Source organism: Dreissena polymorpha, chromosome 11 (genome assembly GCF_020536995.1).
Source record: "Dreissena polymorpha isolate Duluth1 chromosome 11, UMN_Dpol_1.0, whole genome shotgun sequence".
Lineage (NCBI taxonomy): Eukaryota > Metazoa > Mollusca > Bivalvia > Myida > Dreissenidae > Dreissena > Dreissena polymorpha.
In genome coordinates, this window is record NC_068365.1 from 40605568 (window position 1) to 40626198 (window position 20631).

The window sequence follows — 20631 nt, forward strand, 5'->3', positions numbered from 1 at the left end:
TAATTAAATATCAATGGCAATTTGATGAAATAAATATAAACATAATTTGATTATAAATAAACAAAAAATAATAGCATACTATAATAACATGTACAGTATATACACACGAACAGCTATATACATAAGAAAGATGCATATCAATCAAGGCCTTTCAGCATTTCTTTGAGGCAGCGGAGTGCAGCTCTCATCTTTCTCTCCAAGTCTGCCACTAGCCGGTCAAACTTCTTTGCAACAATTATACTGTCATGGCCTTTGCGCGATGCGTCTCGTGCATGATCTCATTTGATCAGGTCCTGAAAGATATTTTATAATGTAAGTGTTGAATATTGCTGTTATGGTAATCTTGTTGCTATAAAAATTATAAATTTAAATCAAAACTAGTTTGTTTGCTTGTTGTTTTTGGTTGTTTATTTTGCAATTTTAATCCCCTGATCACATGTGACTTAACGCTTTTCATAAATAAATACGTTTGATAGAAAATACTGTTCGAAAATGTACCAAGATACGTGGTCTCATTTTGCTGTGTGGACTGGGCGGAAGTGTGACACCTTTAAAATGCAATAACCAGTACCCTGTATAGTTTTACCTCTAAACAAATCCAGCTTTTCTTGGTCAAGGAGAGGGCGCGGTTTTCCCACTCCTGTTCTCCTCATGTCGGCCAGCTTGTGCAGGGTAAAACCTGGTATTCAAGTAGTACATCAGGTAGTCTCTTTTTTGCTCCCTTTTTTGGCAGGCGATGCGATGATGCACATTCTTTCCATGGGGTTTAACCTATAAATTTTAAAGTTCTCATTTAATATGGGGGAAAAATCTGTTCATTAATGACCAAAAATAGGTATAAATAACTTTAAGATGACAATAACCATAAAATACAGCCATAATAATTCAAATGGTGTTGTTTTTCTTTAAAATTGCATTACATTTACTCATCCATTTACATTTCCCAGTGACAATACATAAATATGATAATGATCATTATTAATTCAATAAACTAAATAAAAAAGGGATGCAGAATTGAAAATACGAACCTGTTACAACAGACTGTTCTTCAGTATTCCAAAAATACAGGCAGTTGTTGAACTAGACCATATCACTTTATATGTCTTTAACCACCCACTTTTAATCTCCTTTATTGTTGATTTACACATTGTAGTAAATACACATTTTTTTCATCACACACTACTTCATGCTGAAAGTATTTCAAGACATTTTACACTAAAATAATAAGTCTTAATTCTAGCTTAAAGTCAGTTGCTGATGCTGCTTGTTTTCAAAATATAACTTCCTATCTGTGGTTCTCAAATAGATGGTGCCTGAACAAATCAAAAGTATATCAACACCCCTTAGTTAGGCTTAGATGGAGGACTGATAGGGACTGGCTATTCTCTTATCTGATACCATGCTGTGTCTAAGCCAAAAATTGCATAATTTGAGAAATACTGATAAGGCAGTCATTTCAACACCAAAATATTTATTGAATAATACACAGCACCCTTAACACATTATATTTAATTGTAAATATTTAAATATAACAAGCTGAATGGTTTTAGCAAATAATATTAATAGTATAAATATTATTTTAATTGCCTTTTAAAATGTATGTTTATGGTCACTGTGGTAGACATTAATTGTATTAGGGTATAAATATCAGTATAAGAAAGTTCAAATACTTATTTATGTTGAGGAAATAAAATTGATACTATCAAGCCCACATAATACTTTTGACACTTTCAATATTTTTAATTAGTTACACACAGTCTGATTTAGGTGGAAATTTTTAGAAATGTTTGAGATTAAAACGTAAGCAATAGGGTATGCATTGAAATTGTATGATAAAGTATGTAAACATTAAACAGGTTAATATGGACAACCAGTAATTATTCAAACTGCCCCTTATATTATTACAGGTTACTGAGATATATGTCTATGTTTAATCATTTGATGTAAATAAATTGTTAGAGCCTGCAACAATTTTGTTTCTTGTTCAATTTCTGTACAACATTTGCTAAACGGTTGTTAAAGACGCACTTTTTAAGAAGTGTGTTAAACATGTGTCTTTTTAGATACATCCTTTTAAAACAGATCATATGATAAAAACGCACTTATGAAATAAAAAACTAACTTATGCTTAAAAAAGACGCACATCAAAATAGAAAAATGCACTTTTGTGAGAAAAAACCCACATCTGTAAACCTTAAAACACACTTCTTAGATAAAAGACGCACTTCCTAAATAAAAGACGCACTTCTTAGATAAAAAACACACACTTTGCTCACATCTACACTCAAAAGCGCACTTACAGATGAAGAAAACACACAAAAAACGCACTTCCTAAATAAAAGACGCACTTCTTAGATAAAAAACACACATTTTGCTCACATCTACACTCAAAAGCGCACTTACAGATGAAGAAAACACACAAAAAACGCACTTTTTCACTAAAATAACGCACTTGAAAAGCAAAAACGCACAAAAAGCGCACTTAAATGCACTTTTGATCACTGAAAACACACATATTAACAAAAAACACACAATTAACGCACTTTTAAGTGCGCTAAATGTGTGTTTTGGTAAAAAGTGCGTTTTTATTTGACAAGGGTTGGTCCGTTTGTCGATTTGGCCGTAGACCAATTGTTTCTAGACAATATCTAGGGAATGCTTTGACCTACAGCCATGCAAAATGTGTTTATGTTTACATCGAGGAAGATTAAGAGGCCAATCCATTTTAAGTTCAATAGGTCAAAGGTCATAGAAGCTTTAAACATGAAATTATAATGGTGTATATGTAGAAGTCAGGTTTTGAACATTTAATACACATAATAACAATCTTGTAAGCAGATTTTCAATTATGATGAAACTATGTAGGAACATTAGGCATTGTACAGATATATTACAGTACTGCCATAATTAAATGCATTCACTGATTGAATTTGAAAACATTTCAGACAGGTGCTTGCAAAAAAAACAGTCCCAGCCGGTTTATTAAACAATAATTTACACTACGCGCCCCGCGATTTTTGCCTAAATCCCCGACCACCGCGTTTGGGCCAGCGTGGCAAATCACAGTGATTCGCCGCAAATTGCGGTGAATCCACTCTGTGGTTGATTCACGGTGATTCCACCGTGATTTCACTGCGACCATCTGGCGATAAAAATCAGCTGTAGAATCATTGCGAAAACACCGCAAATCGCCTTGATTCGCGGTGACTACTAGATTTAAATTTTAACTTATTAACTAATGTCATCACTATTGACGATCACATTTGATCGCGAAAATGTATTCCAATATGAAAGTAAACAGCGTACTTGCTGAATGTCGAATCCTGATTTACAAACAATATCTTTATTTGTTGAAATAACAATTGTACAGGACGGCTCACGCAAAACCAACAAAGTTCGCGGCTACAGATTCTTTTGTTCTCAAGTTTCTCCGCAGCCACAACGAGTATTCACTCCGAAAGAAACAGGTACAGATAATAACCTGATATTTTTACTTCTACACGATTGTTTTAACATTTCGTCAGCTTCTCTGCATACTTCATACAATTACCATCGGATGTCATCTGTCAATGATTGTGTAGGTCAGTAACCATACCGAAGAAATGTTTATAGTTTAATATCGGAAACGAGACTTGCTTTAAACGTCGAAACAAACCATATCTATTTGCTAAAGAGTTGCTCAAATACACAGACAACACGAATATAAATAATGTCGACCATTTGAATAAAATCAAATGTTGGTTTATTTGTAAAATTAATACTTTCACTTCGTCCTGATTTTCATAAAATGACTTACATATGCATCTAAATTTAAATTTACACATTGATTCAGGTGATGTACGCTTCTCCAATCGCCATTGGGCTGCTAGATCTATTTAATAAAATAGAAGCGTGTAAAATTCATTTAATGGAACATTACTAAACCTTTGTCTTTATAATTTCTCGAGCAATGTTGAACAGCCTATACTTTTGAAAATGGAAGCTGTGATCATTCGCAATTATCGTTATTTTAAATATTTCAAACATAGTTTGTTACACTTAAAATAAGGCAGTGAATCGTTTGATTTGATGGCATTCTGTTTCATTTCGGACCCCATGCAATTGTTCAGATCATAATCTCTTTGCTTTATTACTCGAACTTGTTAGTTTCTGACCACGTGTTTTACTAAATGTAACCATAGGACTGTGTATTATGGTCCATTCAATTTGCTTGTACCCGTGTTGATGATCCTTAAATGTTAGATAAGCATGTGCACTGTTGATTAAGTTGGTTTGTACAAAAGTTCTACTGAAAACCGCCGACTGCATCTTTGTTTTATTATCCAATCAAGCCCCAAACATCCAATATCCGGTGTATTACCAGAAACAAACTTAAGATAAGCACGCATTGTCTGTCAAAACAATGACTGTATAGCTGTAAACATTTTGAAGTAGCTCACACAGTTAATTCCCATATATGCTCTCAGAAAAAGACTTAAATTGCTTAAAACATTTAAAATAACGATATTTATTTTTATAAGAATTGCTAATATATATATATAAAAGTTTGACAAATTCAATAAACAGATATTGGTTTATTTTCACAAAATAAACTCGCTTTCTTGATTCCCAGAAAATGATGTGTACATGTTGCATTTAATCTAAATATAAATTAAGTTGTTTATTGGTCGTTGAAGAAGATTATGAACTGTACATGACACTTAAGTGTGTACATGTAGTCAGTATACAATACAATAATTGTTTCAATTATGAAGGAACTGAAACAGCGCAACGGTTACAAAACAGCGTGTACGACATTCTTTAGGACTCTTATCGTTAATAGTAACCAGAATTCGCTTTTAAAATACAAAACGGGCATATGCGGGATTATCGAGCAATGGATAAAGACGGAAGAAGTTGTATGAATGTGATTGAGACAGTTGAAACGTATGTACCGGGGAATCGAGAGACTCTGGGAAAATACGACTATTACAATACAATCAGTTATGAGTTATGAGTTCTCCATGGCTTCAAACTGTTAATTGCATAATCAATAACGCAATTATCACTCCTCCAGTTGCGGTATCATACAGCTAGGTGCGAACACTAGTTTTGTTTTATACGCAGCATTTAAAAAATAAAAATTAACCTGTCAGGGACATGGGTGTGAAATACATGATGAAATTTTAAAAAGGCTACTCTCTTATATCTGCCAACAATGCTAATAATCCCATATTGCTATAATCTTTGTGAAGATTAGACATCTACATGTAACGTAGGAAAATCGTTCTTCACTGCGTTGACCATGAACGGGGTGAATCGCGGTGAATCACCGCAGAGATGATATTTATAGCATACACGGTGATCATGCTCGACCTAGCGTGATGAAACGCGCGAGATCGCGATGATTTTTCACCCAAAATAAATAATGACCACCGAGTGTCGGTGATTTAGGCAAAAATCGCGGGACGCGTAGTGTATATGATTTTCATTGCCGGCTAATTTCAAAAATTGGAAGTCAGGCCTGTTTTGTGGGGTAGAAGAACATTAATGATCTTTTCTTGCATTATTATGCATAGTGTTGTCAAGGTTAACAATATCAAAAGTGAAAACAATGTAAACAACTAGATATGTTTTCTTAGTACATGAATACCTCTGCAATCCTGAATTTGTCCCAAAAGTGTAAAAAAATTACGAACAAACATACAGAGTTGCACGAGTTTCCCTGACGATTAATATGTTACTGTAGACGTATCCATCTATCATCAATCCTTTTTAGTTACGCTTATCACCATTGAAAAAAATATGATTGTTTGGTTAAAGGGACATGTATGTGGGCAAAATTACATGACAATAAATATTGATGTAAATTGTCAGTCCTCTAGTAGCAATACTGATTATTTTACAATTGACACATATTTTAAAATGTATTTTTTTATAAAAATTAAACATTGCTACAATTATAACTAGAAATGGCGCAGCAGAGGCCGACGTGTATCCCCACGCAGCATGTTTGACCCAGGGGCGCCCCAGGGTTGGTTATGGGGTCATGCATAGTTGAGATTGACCGTATTGTCATAAGAGATGTTCAGTATCAATTAGAAGTGAATCTGTGTAGAAATAATGAAGTTAAGTAAAAGGCAATTTTGGGTGCGTGTGGCCTATGTGGGTGGGGCGCCCAAGGGTTGGTAATGGGGCTATGCATAGTTGAGATTGACCGTATAGTCATAAGAATAGTTCAGTATCAATAAGAAGTAAATCGGTGTAGAAATGAAGAAATTATAGTTAAAGGCAATTTTGGGTGGGTGTGACCTATGTGGGTGGGGCGTCTCAGTCTCAAGGTTGGTAATGGGGCCATGCATAGTTGAGATTGACTGTATTGTCATGCATAGTTGAGATTGACCGTATTGTCATAAGAGAATTTCAGTATCAATTTGAAGTGAATCGGTGTAGATATGAAGAAATTATAGTAAAAGGCAATTTTGGGTGGCTGTGGTCTATGTGGGCAGGGCGCCCCAGAGTTGTTAATGGGGCCATGCAATTAGTTGAGATTGACCGTATTGTGAAAAGAGAGGTTCAGTATCAATTTGAAGTAAAACGGTGCAGAAATGAATAAGTTAATGTAAAATAACATACAAAATGAGTGAAAATCTCTGACCCACTCGCCCAAACCCCCATAACTTTTGACCCAGGGGTCAGATCAAAATTCCAAATAGTGCAGGGTCGCACATATGCTCATAGCTACCATTTCTGTCAGTTTCAAGGTTCTAAGGCTTAAAGTGTAGGAGGAGATATTGGCCAGGACGGACTGACAGATGGACGGTGGAGATAACCACAACATCCCCATGCTTTTTAAAATGGGATAATGAAATAAAAAGCAGAACGAAAATATAGAGGTGCGCAAGCTCACATGCCTCGTTACTGTACTCGTAAAATTCAGGAATACGTGTTGAGTTATATACGACAGAAAAGTCACACGGATGGATGGAAGAGTGCAAATCTATATACCCCTGTATTAAGCCAAAAAAAAACGTTCATTTATTTTCCATGATTGTGTTAAGCTCGACTATTATATATAAAATATATAGTGGAGCTATCCTACTCAACCCAGCGTTAGCGTCTGCGTTAGCGTTAGCGTGCAAATGTTAAAGTTTTGTACTACCCCAAATATTTTCATTGTGCCTTGACATATTGCTTTCATATTTTGCATTCTTGTTAACCATCATGACCCCAACCTATAAACAAGAGCAGACAACTCTATCAAGCATTTTGTCATAATTATGGCCCCTTTTCCACTTAGAATATGCAGCAAATGTTAAAGTTTGTGTACTACCCCAAATATTTTCAATGTCTCTTGACATATTGCTTTCATATTTTGCATACTTGTTTACCATCATGACCCCAACCTATAAACAAGAGCAGACAACTCTATCAAGCATTTTGTGATAATTATGGCCCCTTTTTCACTTAGAATATGCAGCAAATGTTAAATTTTTTCGTACTACCCCATTTATTTTCATTGTCCCTTGACATATTGCTTTCATATTTTGCATACTTGTTTACCAACATCACCCCAACCTATAAACACGAGTAGACCACTGTATCAAGCATTTTTACATAATTATTGCCCCTTTTATACTTACATTATGCATATTATTGATAAATATATGTTAAAGTTTGCGTACTACCCCAAATATTTCCTATAATCTTTGACATATTGCTTTTATATGTTGCATACTTGTTTACCAACATGACCCCAACCTATAAACAAGAGCAGACCACTGTATCAAGCATTTTTACATAATTATGGCCCCTTTTACACTTAGGTAATTGAACATTTTGCTTAATTTGCCATAACTTCTTTATTTATGCACATTTTATTATTAGTTTGACAAAACAACACTTACCTGAATACCACAATGGATTCCACCCAAACAATTCCCCCCACCCTAGAATCCCTCCCCCCCCCCCCCAACGTCCCCCCCATATTTTTTAAACATCATCTAATAAATTACCCCACCCCCACATTATACTCCCCTCTCACCCTCCCAACCCCCTACCTCCCTTTTTTATTTTTTGAAACCACATTATACCCCCTCTCAATTCCCCCCCCCAAAAAAAAAAATTTTCTTTTCCTTTTTTATTTTTGAAAGTTCATCTAATAAATTATTGATTATGAACAATTTCCCCATGATGGCTTATGTTATATTGTCAAGCACCGGAATAGTCGAACGCGCTGTCCTCTTCTGTCCTGACAGCTCTTGTTATTTGACACTGTATACTTGTTTGAAGCATTACATTATTTTACTGACTATTCCTTGGTATGTACATGTATTAATTGTTTATTTCAGCAAGTGCAGTAAAGTGACCCTGATTCCGGAGCTGACCAACACACAGCCCACAGACCTACAGGGACTGTCAGTAAAGCTGGAAACTGTTCTGGGAGAAATCAAAAGCCTACAGATAAATCAGGAGGCCAGTGTTCAGTCATTGCAGAGAACATACAAGGAACATGGGGCAGTCATGATAGAACAATTGCGTGGCAATTTAAATACTAATATAGATAAGTGTTGTAATAGTTCTGTGGGTACATCGGGACAAAATTTAAGAGAAGAAATGTGTTGGAGTGTTCTTTCTATCTTGAATGAATTTGATAATATTACTGTGAAGGAACTAAACGAGATGAAAGATGAAGTTATAAGCATTAAAGGGTCAGTTACAAGTTCTATTCATAAATGCACCAGTGTTCACAATGACTTGTCACAATTTCATGAAATTGTTCAGAAAATTGGAAATCATAAGGAGCTCTGCCTTATAGCCAGCATAAAATGTAAGCATATAATACAGCAGGCACTGACTCTGCTGGGAAAGTCAGGCAAGGTGTTTAATGTCCAGAGTAATAATAAGCACAATGTGAGAATACCAAGTGATTCAGATGTATGTTATATCAAAGGCATATGTGTTCTGACTGAAGGGCAGGTGCTGGTCGCAGACTATAATAAGAGGTTCAAGCTGCTGAACCAGCAGTACCAGGTGGTGAGTCACTGTGATGTGACTGAATATGTAAGTGACATGTGTCAGATCACACCCAGTGAAGTTGCAGTGGCTCTGGATGATAATGCTAGCAACACACATAATGTCCAGTTTATTACAGTCACCCAGAGCCAGCTCACTCTTGGTAGGAAGCTTGAGTTACAACATGAATGTAGTGGTATTGCCTGCCATCAGGGAGAACTGTTTATCTGCTCTGATACTGCTCTGTACAAGTACACACTATATGGCAAACAGCTCTGCAGACTCTATGAAGCTTTGGGTTATAATACAGGTAAGAATCATGGTGAATTCATCCTGATAACATTCGTATTATGTCTAGTCAAATTGTTTTATTTTAAATCCATACAATGACAAATTTGGGAATTTTTATCCACTAAATGAACCGAATTGGTATTTATTTTTTTAATCAACAAATATTGACCCTTTAGGCCATTATCTTATTATTTTGAAAAAAACTCTTATAAATTATAGTAATATACTTGTGAGATGATAATAAAATAAAATTCAGATGCAATAGCAGAAAACCCGCTGAGGTATTATAAAATATTTGTTATATAATTCATATGTGCCCTTTGAATGCTACAGTACATTGTATCCAAAACAAGATTCAGAAATATTGATTTATAAACATGAGTAATGAAGTATTTTGACTGTCACTACATGGCATGTCTATAAATAGAAACTGTGTTCCTGGGAGAGAGACACTTTCTGACCCTGTCTTAATTTTGTGGTTGCTAAATGATTGTACATGTACAATATGTTTACCTGTTGATTGAACTGAGCAATTGTTTTAGTATGTGTAATTCTTTCCATCTGTGTAATTTTGCTCTAATTCATATCTTACTCACCAGTCGCATTTCAACATGTCAAATGTTTACACAATATCTCTGCTACTGAAGTTTATTGTCGCGCTTAACTATTGAATCATTGAAATGTATGCATATATTTTAGATGTGTAAAGGCCTATTATAACAACATATGCGTAATACAATATCACTGCAGTATGTTTAATAAGATTATTTAACATAAACAGTAATTCAATATCTTGATGTTACTCTGTTTTGCAGTAAACAGGTGTGCTGTGAGTCCCACAGGGGACAGGCTGTACATCACCTGCTACTGGCCGCACAAGCTTCTCACCCTGGCCAGGGATGGCACACTCCTGGCTACATACTCAGACCCAGCACTAGATTGCCTACGTGGTCTACATGTGACCCCTGCAGGCCAGGTGCTGGTCTGTGGATACCTGCCCTACACTGTACGACAGGTGGGCTGGGAGGGAAAGAGTAAGCTGGCTATGCTGGCTACTCAGGAGGATGGAGTGTGGAGCCCAGCGTCAGTCTGCTACAGCAGCACAACATCCTCCATCATTGTGGGACAGTGGAGGAACGACTTCATCTGGGTGTTCAGAGTGGAATAGTGTGTACATGTATGTATTAGTTGTTGTTATTAGTGATTAGTATTTCAATTACAATGTGTTGTTTAGCATACGAACATAGTAGTGTGTGATGTTACAATACAACATTAGTGTGTAGTTAAAGATACAAATAATTTATGTGCACATATTGTTATCTGGTAGACAATGTGAGGGTTTTTGTTGGAACATAAGATGTAATGCATATTATGTTATGTTGTCATTACCTTTGTGTCATTATGGTCCTAAAATTTAGATCTTGTAAACTTTGCATGAAAAAACAAAGCATTTCAACTGAAAATTTAATATTTCTACATATATGCACATGTACATAGCAACTGAGGCTATTTTTAGACTTTCATTTCTATAAACACCATGATGCCATGTAAGAAATGTATATGGATAAATACTTTTTTAATAAAGTATGACATTGTTTAAGTTATCTTTGGAGGAGTGTATATTGATATTTTAAGCAATGTTTACAGAAAGGTAACACTTGATGTGAGATTGATTAATTTGCCATATTTTATGATGTTGAACATGTCTTATACTTTTTTTATTACATTTATGTAAATGTGTGTGAGTCCTAAATATACATACAAGAAATACATCGAGCTACTCTGCTGCTCCAGTTGCTGCTGGGTCGAGACAACGATGTTGAGGATGTGGGGGACAAGCATGAAGCAGAAGGTAAAAGAGACGCTTTGTCAGGCCCTTTCTTCTCCACTTTGGGAAAAAATGCAATTTTGGGATTTTGAATTTGTTTCATGCTAAAAGTCCATTGATTTGGGAAAAACACATTTAATATAAGTATTAATAATTCTTCAAATGATAGGAATAAAATCCTATTATAATAGTTATAAACTTTGTTAGATCTAATTGAAACATAATTGAGATATAATTTTCATAAGGAACAGCATATAACACGCTTTGGGTATGGGTCCGTTTAACAGACCCATAAATACTCAAGGAAAAGCCCTGCTTGTGTATTTCCTGTTTATTAAGATGAAGTGGAAAAGAATGGTATGAATTTACATAAGGTAAAATATCCTTTTAAATTGTTTGTTTTTTTGTAAAATCATATATACTCGTCCGCATGTTATTTCGTGGTTAAAAAAGACTCATGGACGTGGTAGTTAATGCGTGACTTTCTCAGTTCGGAAACAATAAATATGCAGGCTGTCAAGCGGTCATACTTTTTCCTACTTTTTCCTACTATTTCCTACTTTTTCATCAGGATCCTACTTTTTCCTATTTTTTTACCAAATCTTCCTACTATTCCTACTTTTTTATTTTCAATGGAGAATTATTTTTTTTAAGAGTTTATTTAGTAAACTTGCAGGATGAATGAATCTATGGCATGACTGTATCCCTGTTAATGTGCATTCATCTAGATGAGACCTGACAACCCATGCTGACTGTCTGTTAGAACCTCTTCAGGAAGCATAAATATTTATTTCTTATGTAACTTTTAAAATTATTGACAATTTTTTTTTGTAGTAACAATAGTGCCTTTTTTACTTCCTTAGCATTTGTACACTGCAGACTTCACTACCTTACACAGTTCCCAGTGATGCAAGAGCTGAGGGAACCCATTGCTTATTCCAGTTTTATTTTGTTTCCATTGACAACAATTTGACCAAACCTTATTCATGTTTACATGATATTGCTGTTTGGAATGTAGAGATACAGAGATACATGTATTGTATGAGTGGTTATGTAATTTGGAATTTATTACACAAGTAATTTGAAAAAGATGAAACTGATGCTTTGCCGAGTTTTCATCATTCACAAATATAATGTAATAAATTCTGTATTACATTACAACGGATATGATGTTCTATTGATATCATAGGTACATCATGTTAAGTAATTATATGTAAATGCACAGAGCAGAAATGCCCTGATACATTTTTATGCTCCCGGTAGGGTGGAATATAACAGTTGTACTGTCAGTCCATTTGTCTGTCTGTCTGTCTGTCCGTCCGAAAACTTCAATATGGGCCATAACTTTTGCAATATTGAAGACAGCTACTTGATATTTGGCATGCATGTGTATCTCATGAAGGTGCACATTTTGAGTGGTGAAAGGTGAAGGTCATCTATCAAGGTCAAAAGTAAAAAAATACAATCCAAAGGAAGTTATAAGCTTTAAAAGGGAGATAATTTCTAAACCTGCCAAATGATATATTGAAATTTTATTTTAAAGCGGCGCAATAGTGAGCATTGTGTTTCTGACAAACACAATTCTTGTCTAATGATGCCATAGCTAGTGAGGTAACTTTAAGGTGTTACAGCGAAGTTTTAAAATTATTAAACGGCATTATTACACTCCCGCGAAGTCATCAATAATGTAAAAGCAATTATTTGAAACTGGAATAAACAATGTAGTGCAACTGTTTCATTGCCCAATCAATGATGTCATAAAAGATGTCAGGTGATAAGTTCCCATCTCCAGTTGCTTAATCTGCTCTGCAATGACCAGTCATTTTGAATGTAACTTAAGTCATTATAACTGCACCCTATTGTCAATTTAAAGGTTTCACAATGTAGCTGTAGCAAGGCATTTACACTGCTTTATATACTAGTATTAATCTTGTACAACAAGTTGGTGTATCACTAAATAAATTTGGTCTCCTTAAGGATATAACATGCACAATATATTACCATTTTTATATCGATACACAGAAGACCTCTAACCACTTATTTGATGATACATCAAAATGAACAGCATCTAATTACATGTATACTTCTTTATCAGGGTAGCTTTGCTTGAAACTTAATTATCATAGATACATTATAAGTGCTAAAATGCCTAATGGGAAAACGAAGTTTAACCCTTCATGGATGGAGAAGTTGGACAACAGTGGAGGACAACAGTGGAAAAACACTTGGATCATGGTGCAAGAGAGATACCGGCAATGAGTTTGCAAGATATTGTACTGTCTAAATGAAGTCCATCTTTTAGTAATTCTGGTGCTAATCAACTTATAAGTCATGCAGATGGATAAAAACACAAGGAAAACATGAAATACACGCATGATAATTCACAAAAGCGTTTGTTTGGAAGTGCCCCAAAGCCAAGCAGCTCTCAGGGTTGTGGGGATAAATCTATCTGTATGCAAGTACATCCATCACACAAGGAACAGGTACAAAAGGCTGAAATCTTCTGGGCTCTTAAGGTAGCTTCAAGTGGGTATACATACAGAACATGTGATGGCACTCCTGCTCTGTTTCAAGCTATGTTTCCTGGACCTGTGTCTAAAAAATTAGTATTATGTATTCCTACTTTTGAGGGAAAAGTTCCTACTTTTTCCTACTTTTTTCCTACTTTTCTTGCAAAAGTAGTTCCTATTTTTTCCTACTTTTTGAAAAAAGGTTACTTGACAGCCTGAATATGGAATTTGTGTCAGTTATTTTCCAGTATATTTGTATTTAATTTGTGGATTGTTCAACCCTTAAAATCAATAAAAAATAATGTCCCGCAAATAATAATTTTTTTGCAGTGTATAAATTAGTTAAGTGGACGAGAATGATATGATATGATTTCACAGAAGGTAAAATGGCGTCAATTTTGTGTATATCGTGTTTACAGTACAACTTATTTTGCTTGATGATCAATAACTCAAACCCTTCTCCAGCTTGATGCTTTCCAACTTACCGATACAGACACCTCAGAAACACAACACCACAATAATTTCTGTCATCCCCATGCAGGCTTTGAGTTTTTATAAAGCTGTGAGATATTCAATTATGCCTATTTGATTGGAATCTATTCCATCTAATGCCGTATAGAGTATGTTTGCGAGGAGGTGTTAAGTTTTCATTGTGTATACAGTGTTGTTTTTTTTGTCAAAACAGGCCCCGTCACAAAGGAGCATGATTTACATAAAACCACCATTTTTTCATGGGATATTATGCGTTCTTGTTAGTTTCATGGAATAAATGTGTTTTGTTTTATGGAGTTAACGAGTATTAAAAAGTGTAAAGAAAAATAATTAAATGGGAAAATTTGTATGGGAAAATAATTAAAACAAGCATTTCGTTGAATTGCTGCCCACGCCAATATGCTTCTGGACACAAAAGTATTATATTTGACACTCAAAACAACATGGTTTCAAGATACAAAGGGCCATAACTCCGTTATTAACAGATGGTGTACAATGTCATTTGGCATGCATCATCCTCTTATCCATATATATACTCATTTCATGTTTCAATAAAATCTGCCAAAGCACTTTAAAAATATGGCTCCGGACACACAAAAAGCATTTTTCAAGAAACAAATGGCCATATCTCTATTATTAACTGATGGTGTACAATGCCATTTGGCATGCATCATCCTCTTATCCATATGCATACTCATACCAAGTTTCAATGAAATCCGCCAAAGCACTTACAAGATATGGCTCCGGACAGACGGACAGAAGGACTGACAGACAATGCCAAAACAATACTCTCCGCCTATGGCGGGGGATAATAATAAGTAAAGAAACTCGTATTGAGCACCTCTAAACTCACAATTTCGCACTGAAAGAAGCCCAAACACGTTTTAATAATATTATATTTCTTCTACGATATAGCATATAAGAAGTTTACAGTATATTTACTGTATTCTGTTATATAAGTTAATGTTATTTGCTCTTGAAAGCCCTTTATAAATCTAAGCACCGACAATGGAAGCCATATGTCTTATCAGGCATTATTATAATAATTTTCATTGTTCAAACATTTCTACGTGAAGGATTGATCTGCAATTTGGCATGCACATTGAGGATAGATGAAAAATGATAAGGAAGTGCATATTTTTTGCATTTTAAACAGTTCAGGTTGCCTTATAGGTTACATTATACTAAATAATCGTTTCATGTAGGGCTATACTCACACAAAAAATCATATTTTACTCGAAGCCATGATTAACACTTTAGACTGGTGTTCTTGCTTTATCTCTTGGATATATTGGAAGGGAGAGAAAAGATGCTCGCTACTTAATCCCTGACATATGATAAAGTTAGAGACTTAAGTATAAAAATTTGGCCTGTAAACAGTTACATTGCACTAGAAAATGGCCGGAAAATCTAAGGCGCAAAAGAAGTAGAGTTTGACTTGAGTAAAGTTAATGTTTGGTTTTAACATGACATACCTTGTTTATTGCTTAAATCTATTCAGCTTAGAATGAACTTTCAGAAAAAGTATGGTTATGGTGGTCTCTATGTTCTAAATGTTGCATTTATTTCCTCTTAAAGTTGTCGCTTTTACATTGAATTATATAGGGAAATCATTTAGTATATTGTGGCCTTTAATTAATTTAGCTTACACTAACAAGGGAGAGAACTGTCAATATGTACCAGCAGTAAGTTGTTGCCATTAAATTGTTTCATATTTTATTAATTTGTAATATGTCTTACAACTTTTATGACATGATGATTTACTTTGGAACTGTTGTCTAGTGTGAAATTAAACAGAGTTTAACACCAAAGACCTGTAAAGGCATGGTAAAAATGGTGTGTGTGATTTTGTAACTTTGGGAATACATTAATATGAAGTTGTTGCCTCCCATTTATTATTATCCCCCGCAGTTCATATTCCCCACTCTAGTGTTATGCAGGAAAAAAACTGGCTAAAAACATCAATGAGCCACGCTGTGAAATAATAGGGCTTAATGCATGTGCTTAGATTGTAGTCCCAGATTAGCCTGTGCAGTTCGCACAGGCTACTTAGGGACAAAAATTACCTCTTTAAAGGTATGTTTTGTTGAAAATAAGTATCTTCTTTTGTGAAAATCCAGTATCGTCAGACAGTGTCCTCCCTGATTTGCTTATGTGGATTTTACATGCTAATCTGGGACGAAAGCTTCTAATATTGATGAGCGGCAATTTGGCTTATACAATTACACTGAAAGTAAAGTAAGAATAATAATTATGAATTTACAGGTAATTAAAGCATTAGCCAACACTTTTAATGTTTTAATACGAAATGATTTAATTGCATTAATTTTCATTAATTGCTATTTAGGACAAGACACCAATAAAATGCCAAATTAGAAATTTAGATAATTATGTTTTGCTGTTGAAAACCTTCACATCCAATCAAGAGGCATATATGTAGTGTATTATACATTGTAATATAAAAATGTATTACAAGTTCATATCCCCCACTCTAGTGTTGTTGTTTTCAGGAGAGCACCAGCATTGATATCGAGTTGGCCAAGTAACAGCACAAGTCCGGCCTGCAGGAGCCCCAATACAGAACCATCCTTTCCCTCCCCTGATCCCTAGCTCCTCCCACTCGACCTCTGGCCACAAAGGGTCAGCATCGTTACACAAGTCTGTTCTGCAATAAATCCTCAGCACGTCAAGTTTTCACGCGCTGTTATGAACAACCAAAATGTCCGCGTCGAGATTTCCCCAAGCAAGCCCGAGTAGTTTTGTTTAGCTCTAGTGCCCGAGTGGGATGAGTGTTACAGAAGCAAGACGTTATAGCAGTACATATGGTAACGCAAACAGTTAACGCTAACAGTTAGTTCTCGCTGTGGACATCATGAAGAATCTCACAAAGAATTAAACGTTGAATAATTTGTTTCATTCTTTATAAGACACAGGGTTCGCACACGGCTTGAAAAGTGCTTGAAAACGAGTCCTAGGCTTGAAAAGCCCTTGAACAAAGGTTGGCCTTAAAACAGTGCTTGAAAAGTGCTTAGTTCATGTAAAAAAGCCTTGAAAATGTTTATTTCTGCTCAAAATTACTTTTATCATGGCTTTAATTATAAACTTAAATCGTTTCTATGGGAAATATTACGAAAATGTATCATAGATTCCTTCGCGCAAAAAGTTGAGTACGAAATATAAGTTTCGTACAATATTTAGTACGAAATGTTATGTGTACACGTCACAGATTATGTGTGCTACGTCAGAGGTTCTCCATTGTGATCAATTTTCGCGAGTGAAAACGCAGCAATGGGGAAGTGTCGTTTCAAACCAGGGTGGTTAACTGAATATTCCTGGGTACAGAAAACAAATGACATTCGAAAAGCACATTGTTGGGTCTGTATGAAGACCATTGATGTCGGAGGTATGGGGGAAAGCGCTTTGAAAAGCCACAAGAAAGTGAAAACCCTCAAAGAAAACATGAAATTGAGAAGCAAACAGGGTTCCTGCGATGTGTTTTTTGTTAAACAGGAAGGTACTATTGTTAAAACTGTTAAATCTAAAACAGACTTAAAAAACAACAGCCCATCTGTGTCGAACCAGGAAGGCACAGCCACATGCAGAGAGTGTGCAGATAGAAGATTCAAATTCCAGGACCTTCGCAACTTTCAGCTGTAGTATCAAACTCGCAGACATCCATAGACAAATTCGTTTAAAAAAATGATATGTTGAACGCGAAAGTATTTTGGGTATTTATACCGTTTGCACACAACCATCCTTTAATACCAATAAAAACATTACAAAGTTTTTTCAGGTTGTGTTCCATGACAGTACCATAGCAAAGCATAATTATGTGGCTGTTTTGGGGCTAGCTGAACATTTCAAAACTGTACTTCATAGTTCTATAACATAATTAGTGGACAGTACTCAGTGTCTCAGTTCTCAGTGTCTTTTGATGAAAGTTTAAACAAGAAAGACCACTCCAAGCAAATGGAAAATGCATTTTTTTAAAGGAAACTACAGTTTACGGACTTGAAAATGAATATTTGGCCTTGGAAAGTCCTTGAAAAGTGCTTGAATTTAGGTTTGAGATTTCTGTTTGAACCATGAGACAGCTATATATTCAGCAAGGAACGGGAGCAAATCAAGGAACAATCGAAACGATTCATTCAGAAGTGTTTCTGCTGTAGATAGTTAGGACAGTAGTAGCGTTACGGACTGTCCTCAGCACACAATATATTCATGTGGTGCGCCTCAGACGCGAATTCCGCCCATTATTAAAAACAAGTTTCTAAAAGTAAACACGTCCGGTTTTGTTACGAGCACTTTGCACTCCGAGCCCAAAGGGCATCGCATTGAATTGAGACTAAAGAAGGCTTAAAAACATGACACCAGTTTTGTTGTAAGGTCCAGTACGCCCTTAGACTCTCAACCCGAAGTTAATCAGAACTCAAACTCGTCCCTTAACAATATCCGCAAGGCCAGCATATCAGCTCAGCTTCTGAGCTTCAGGTGAGACCTTACAGTGTTATTAATTTTGTCAAAGATTGGGCCTAAATTCAGCCCCATTCCTCAAAAAGTCTATTTTTGTTATAAATATTTACTGGTTAAAATTTACAATGCAATATTTGCCAAAAAAGTGTTTGATAAGTTGCAACAATGAGTTACTTGCCTTATTAAAGCGGGTATATACGATTTTTTATATGTGTTTAATTGTAATATATTGATAAAATATATTACAATAACACAAAATAGGCAAGAAAAAATATACATTAAAGCCAAATTTCATAGAATGCAGCAAAGACAAATTAGCACCCCGAGCCGATAGTGACGTACATATTTTCCTACAATAACCGAAGCATTCGTCTTTGTATTATAAACCGTTAAACTACGAGTAAGTTTATATGCACATCGTACATGTATGGTATACATGCTGGCGAATTCGGCTGTACAGCCGTTTTCAATTTCAGAATTAAATATCTGGCATATTTTGCATTTTTCGACTCATGTTCTTCTTAACTTTTATTTTAATTTATATTGAAATACAGTCCAACCCCTCTTTAGCAGCCAGTCAAGGGAAACAGCCAAATTGGCTGCTTAAGCGGGGTGGCCTCTTAAGAGGGGGTTGGGTCATAGGGAGTCTGGAGTTGATGAGTGCATGACCAACTGTTCAATTTTTGTATAAACAACATGGTAAATATGTGTGCACGTACTAAACAATGTATAGACTTAAAATAATTTTATTTCTTCCTTTATAAAATCAGCTATAAGACAACAGTTTCATTCAAAAAAATATTAAATTCATCTTCCTAACCATCATCAATATCATCATCATCAGAATCAAGTCAATGAAAAAGAAACATTCTCATGATTCATTGTTTACACAATGCGCGTTGTATGGCCCCAATGCACTTAAGATGGGAACAGTTGTGAATCAGTTATGCGTGAATAACTCCCGTGCCACTATAAATCGATAATTTAATCGGTTTATTGCAGCTTTGAATACCTACCGCACGAAATGGTTCCGACAGTGATCTCATTCACGATAAAATCTTGGCCAGTTACTTAAGAGACTGATAATAGCAACCGGGTGTAATCCTCCTGGTAATCGAGCTTTTCATGCATAATATTATAAAAACATTTTTTTCGCCGCGTAAAGGGTTTTATGAATATTAATATTGAAATCATTGTAAATATAAAACAAATATAAATGTTTTGTTTTATTCCCAAATGAGAATAATAATTTGTAATCCGAAACACACTCCCGAATGTTTAATGTTAACGAGACGTTTACAAATTCTAGCATCGTGTATTTCCTTTGTCCCGACAAAAGCGCGCGAAAATTATGCACAAATGTACATTGTCACGCCATACCCATGGTTTGAAAGCATGCGTGTATTAATTTTTGGATAAAAACTTTGTAGCACAGATAACATGTAGATCAGTTAATTTCGGTTTAAAGTTTTGTTGTTCTTTTTAACTTTTAATTAGCCGATAATTGTCATAAATGTGTGCTTGAAATAGTATGAGCTACAACTAATAAATTATAAATTAAGAATCTCCTTTCCAGTAATAATAGGTGATATTCGCACGTTCGGAAACAAAAAGATCAAACGGTCGCATATTGCTTTTAACCCGATAATCCGCCGCTAATTAATTGCAATTTGCAAACTGACTGTCAAAATGTATATCACACATCACGCTTCAGTACTACAGAGCCTAAACCGCTGTCTGGAAGTACGTATCGATTTTTTCGCCGTTGCGTCTTTGTAATTTTGCCAATGTACATGACTGACTTACTTGCGCGTGACCACTCATATGGGGGGATTTTAACATTTGGGATGCAAAATTGCTGGCCGCTGGCCGGAGAAACGGGGTTACCGCAAAAAAGGGGTGTATTATATAGTGTTTATCGACGGTCGCGGCACAGACCGGCCGCTTACACGGGGTGACCGGCAATGAGGGGTGACCGGAAGTAGGGGTTGGACTGTATATATATATTAAGTTTTTTACACAGTTTATATACATTCATAAATA

At 35.4% G+C, this 20631-nt stretch overlaps 2 protein-coding genes across 5 annotated transcripts in view; one reads left to right on the plus strand and one right to left on the minus strand.

Moving 5' to 3' along the window:
- Positions 1 to 20631, minus strand: part of LOC127850685 (uncharacterized) — a 251744-nt gene that overhangs the window by 187992 nt on the left and 43121 nt on the right. The window lies entirely within an intron of this gene.
- LOC127850681 (uncharacterized) overlaps positions 1 to 20631 on the plus strand; it is a 242204-nt gene that overhangs the window by 14748 nt on the left and 206825 nt on the right. Inside the window, exons 2-3 of one of the 4 annotated variants that reach the window (XM_052383938.1) lie at positions 8331 to 9304; positions 10101 to 10462. The exons of the other annotated variants lie outside the window; for them this stretch is intronic. Of the exons in view, the coding sequence (XP_052239898.1) occupies positions 8331 to 9304; positions 10101 to 10453 (1327 nt within the window). The 3' untranslated portion in view covers positions 10454 to 10462. The remainder of the gene's footprint in view (positions 1 to 8330; positions 9305 to 10100; positions 10463 to 20631) is intronic. 4 annotated transcript variants of the gene reach the window in all.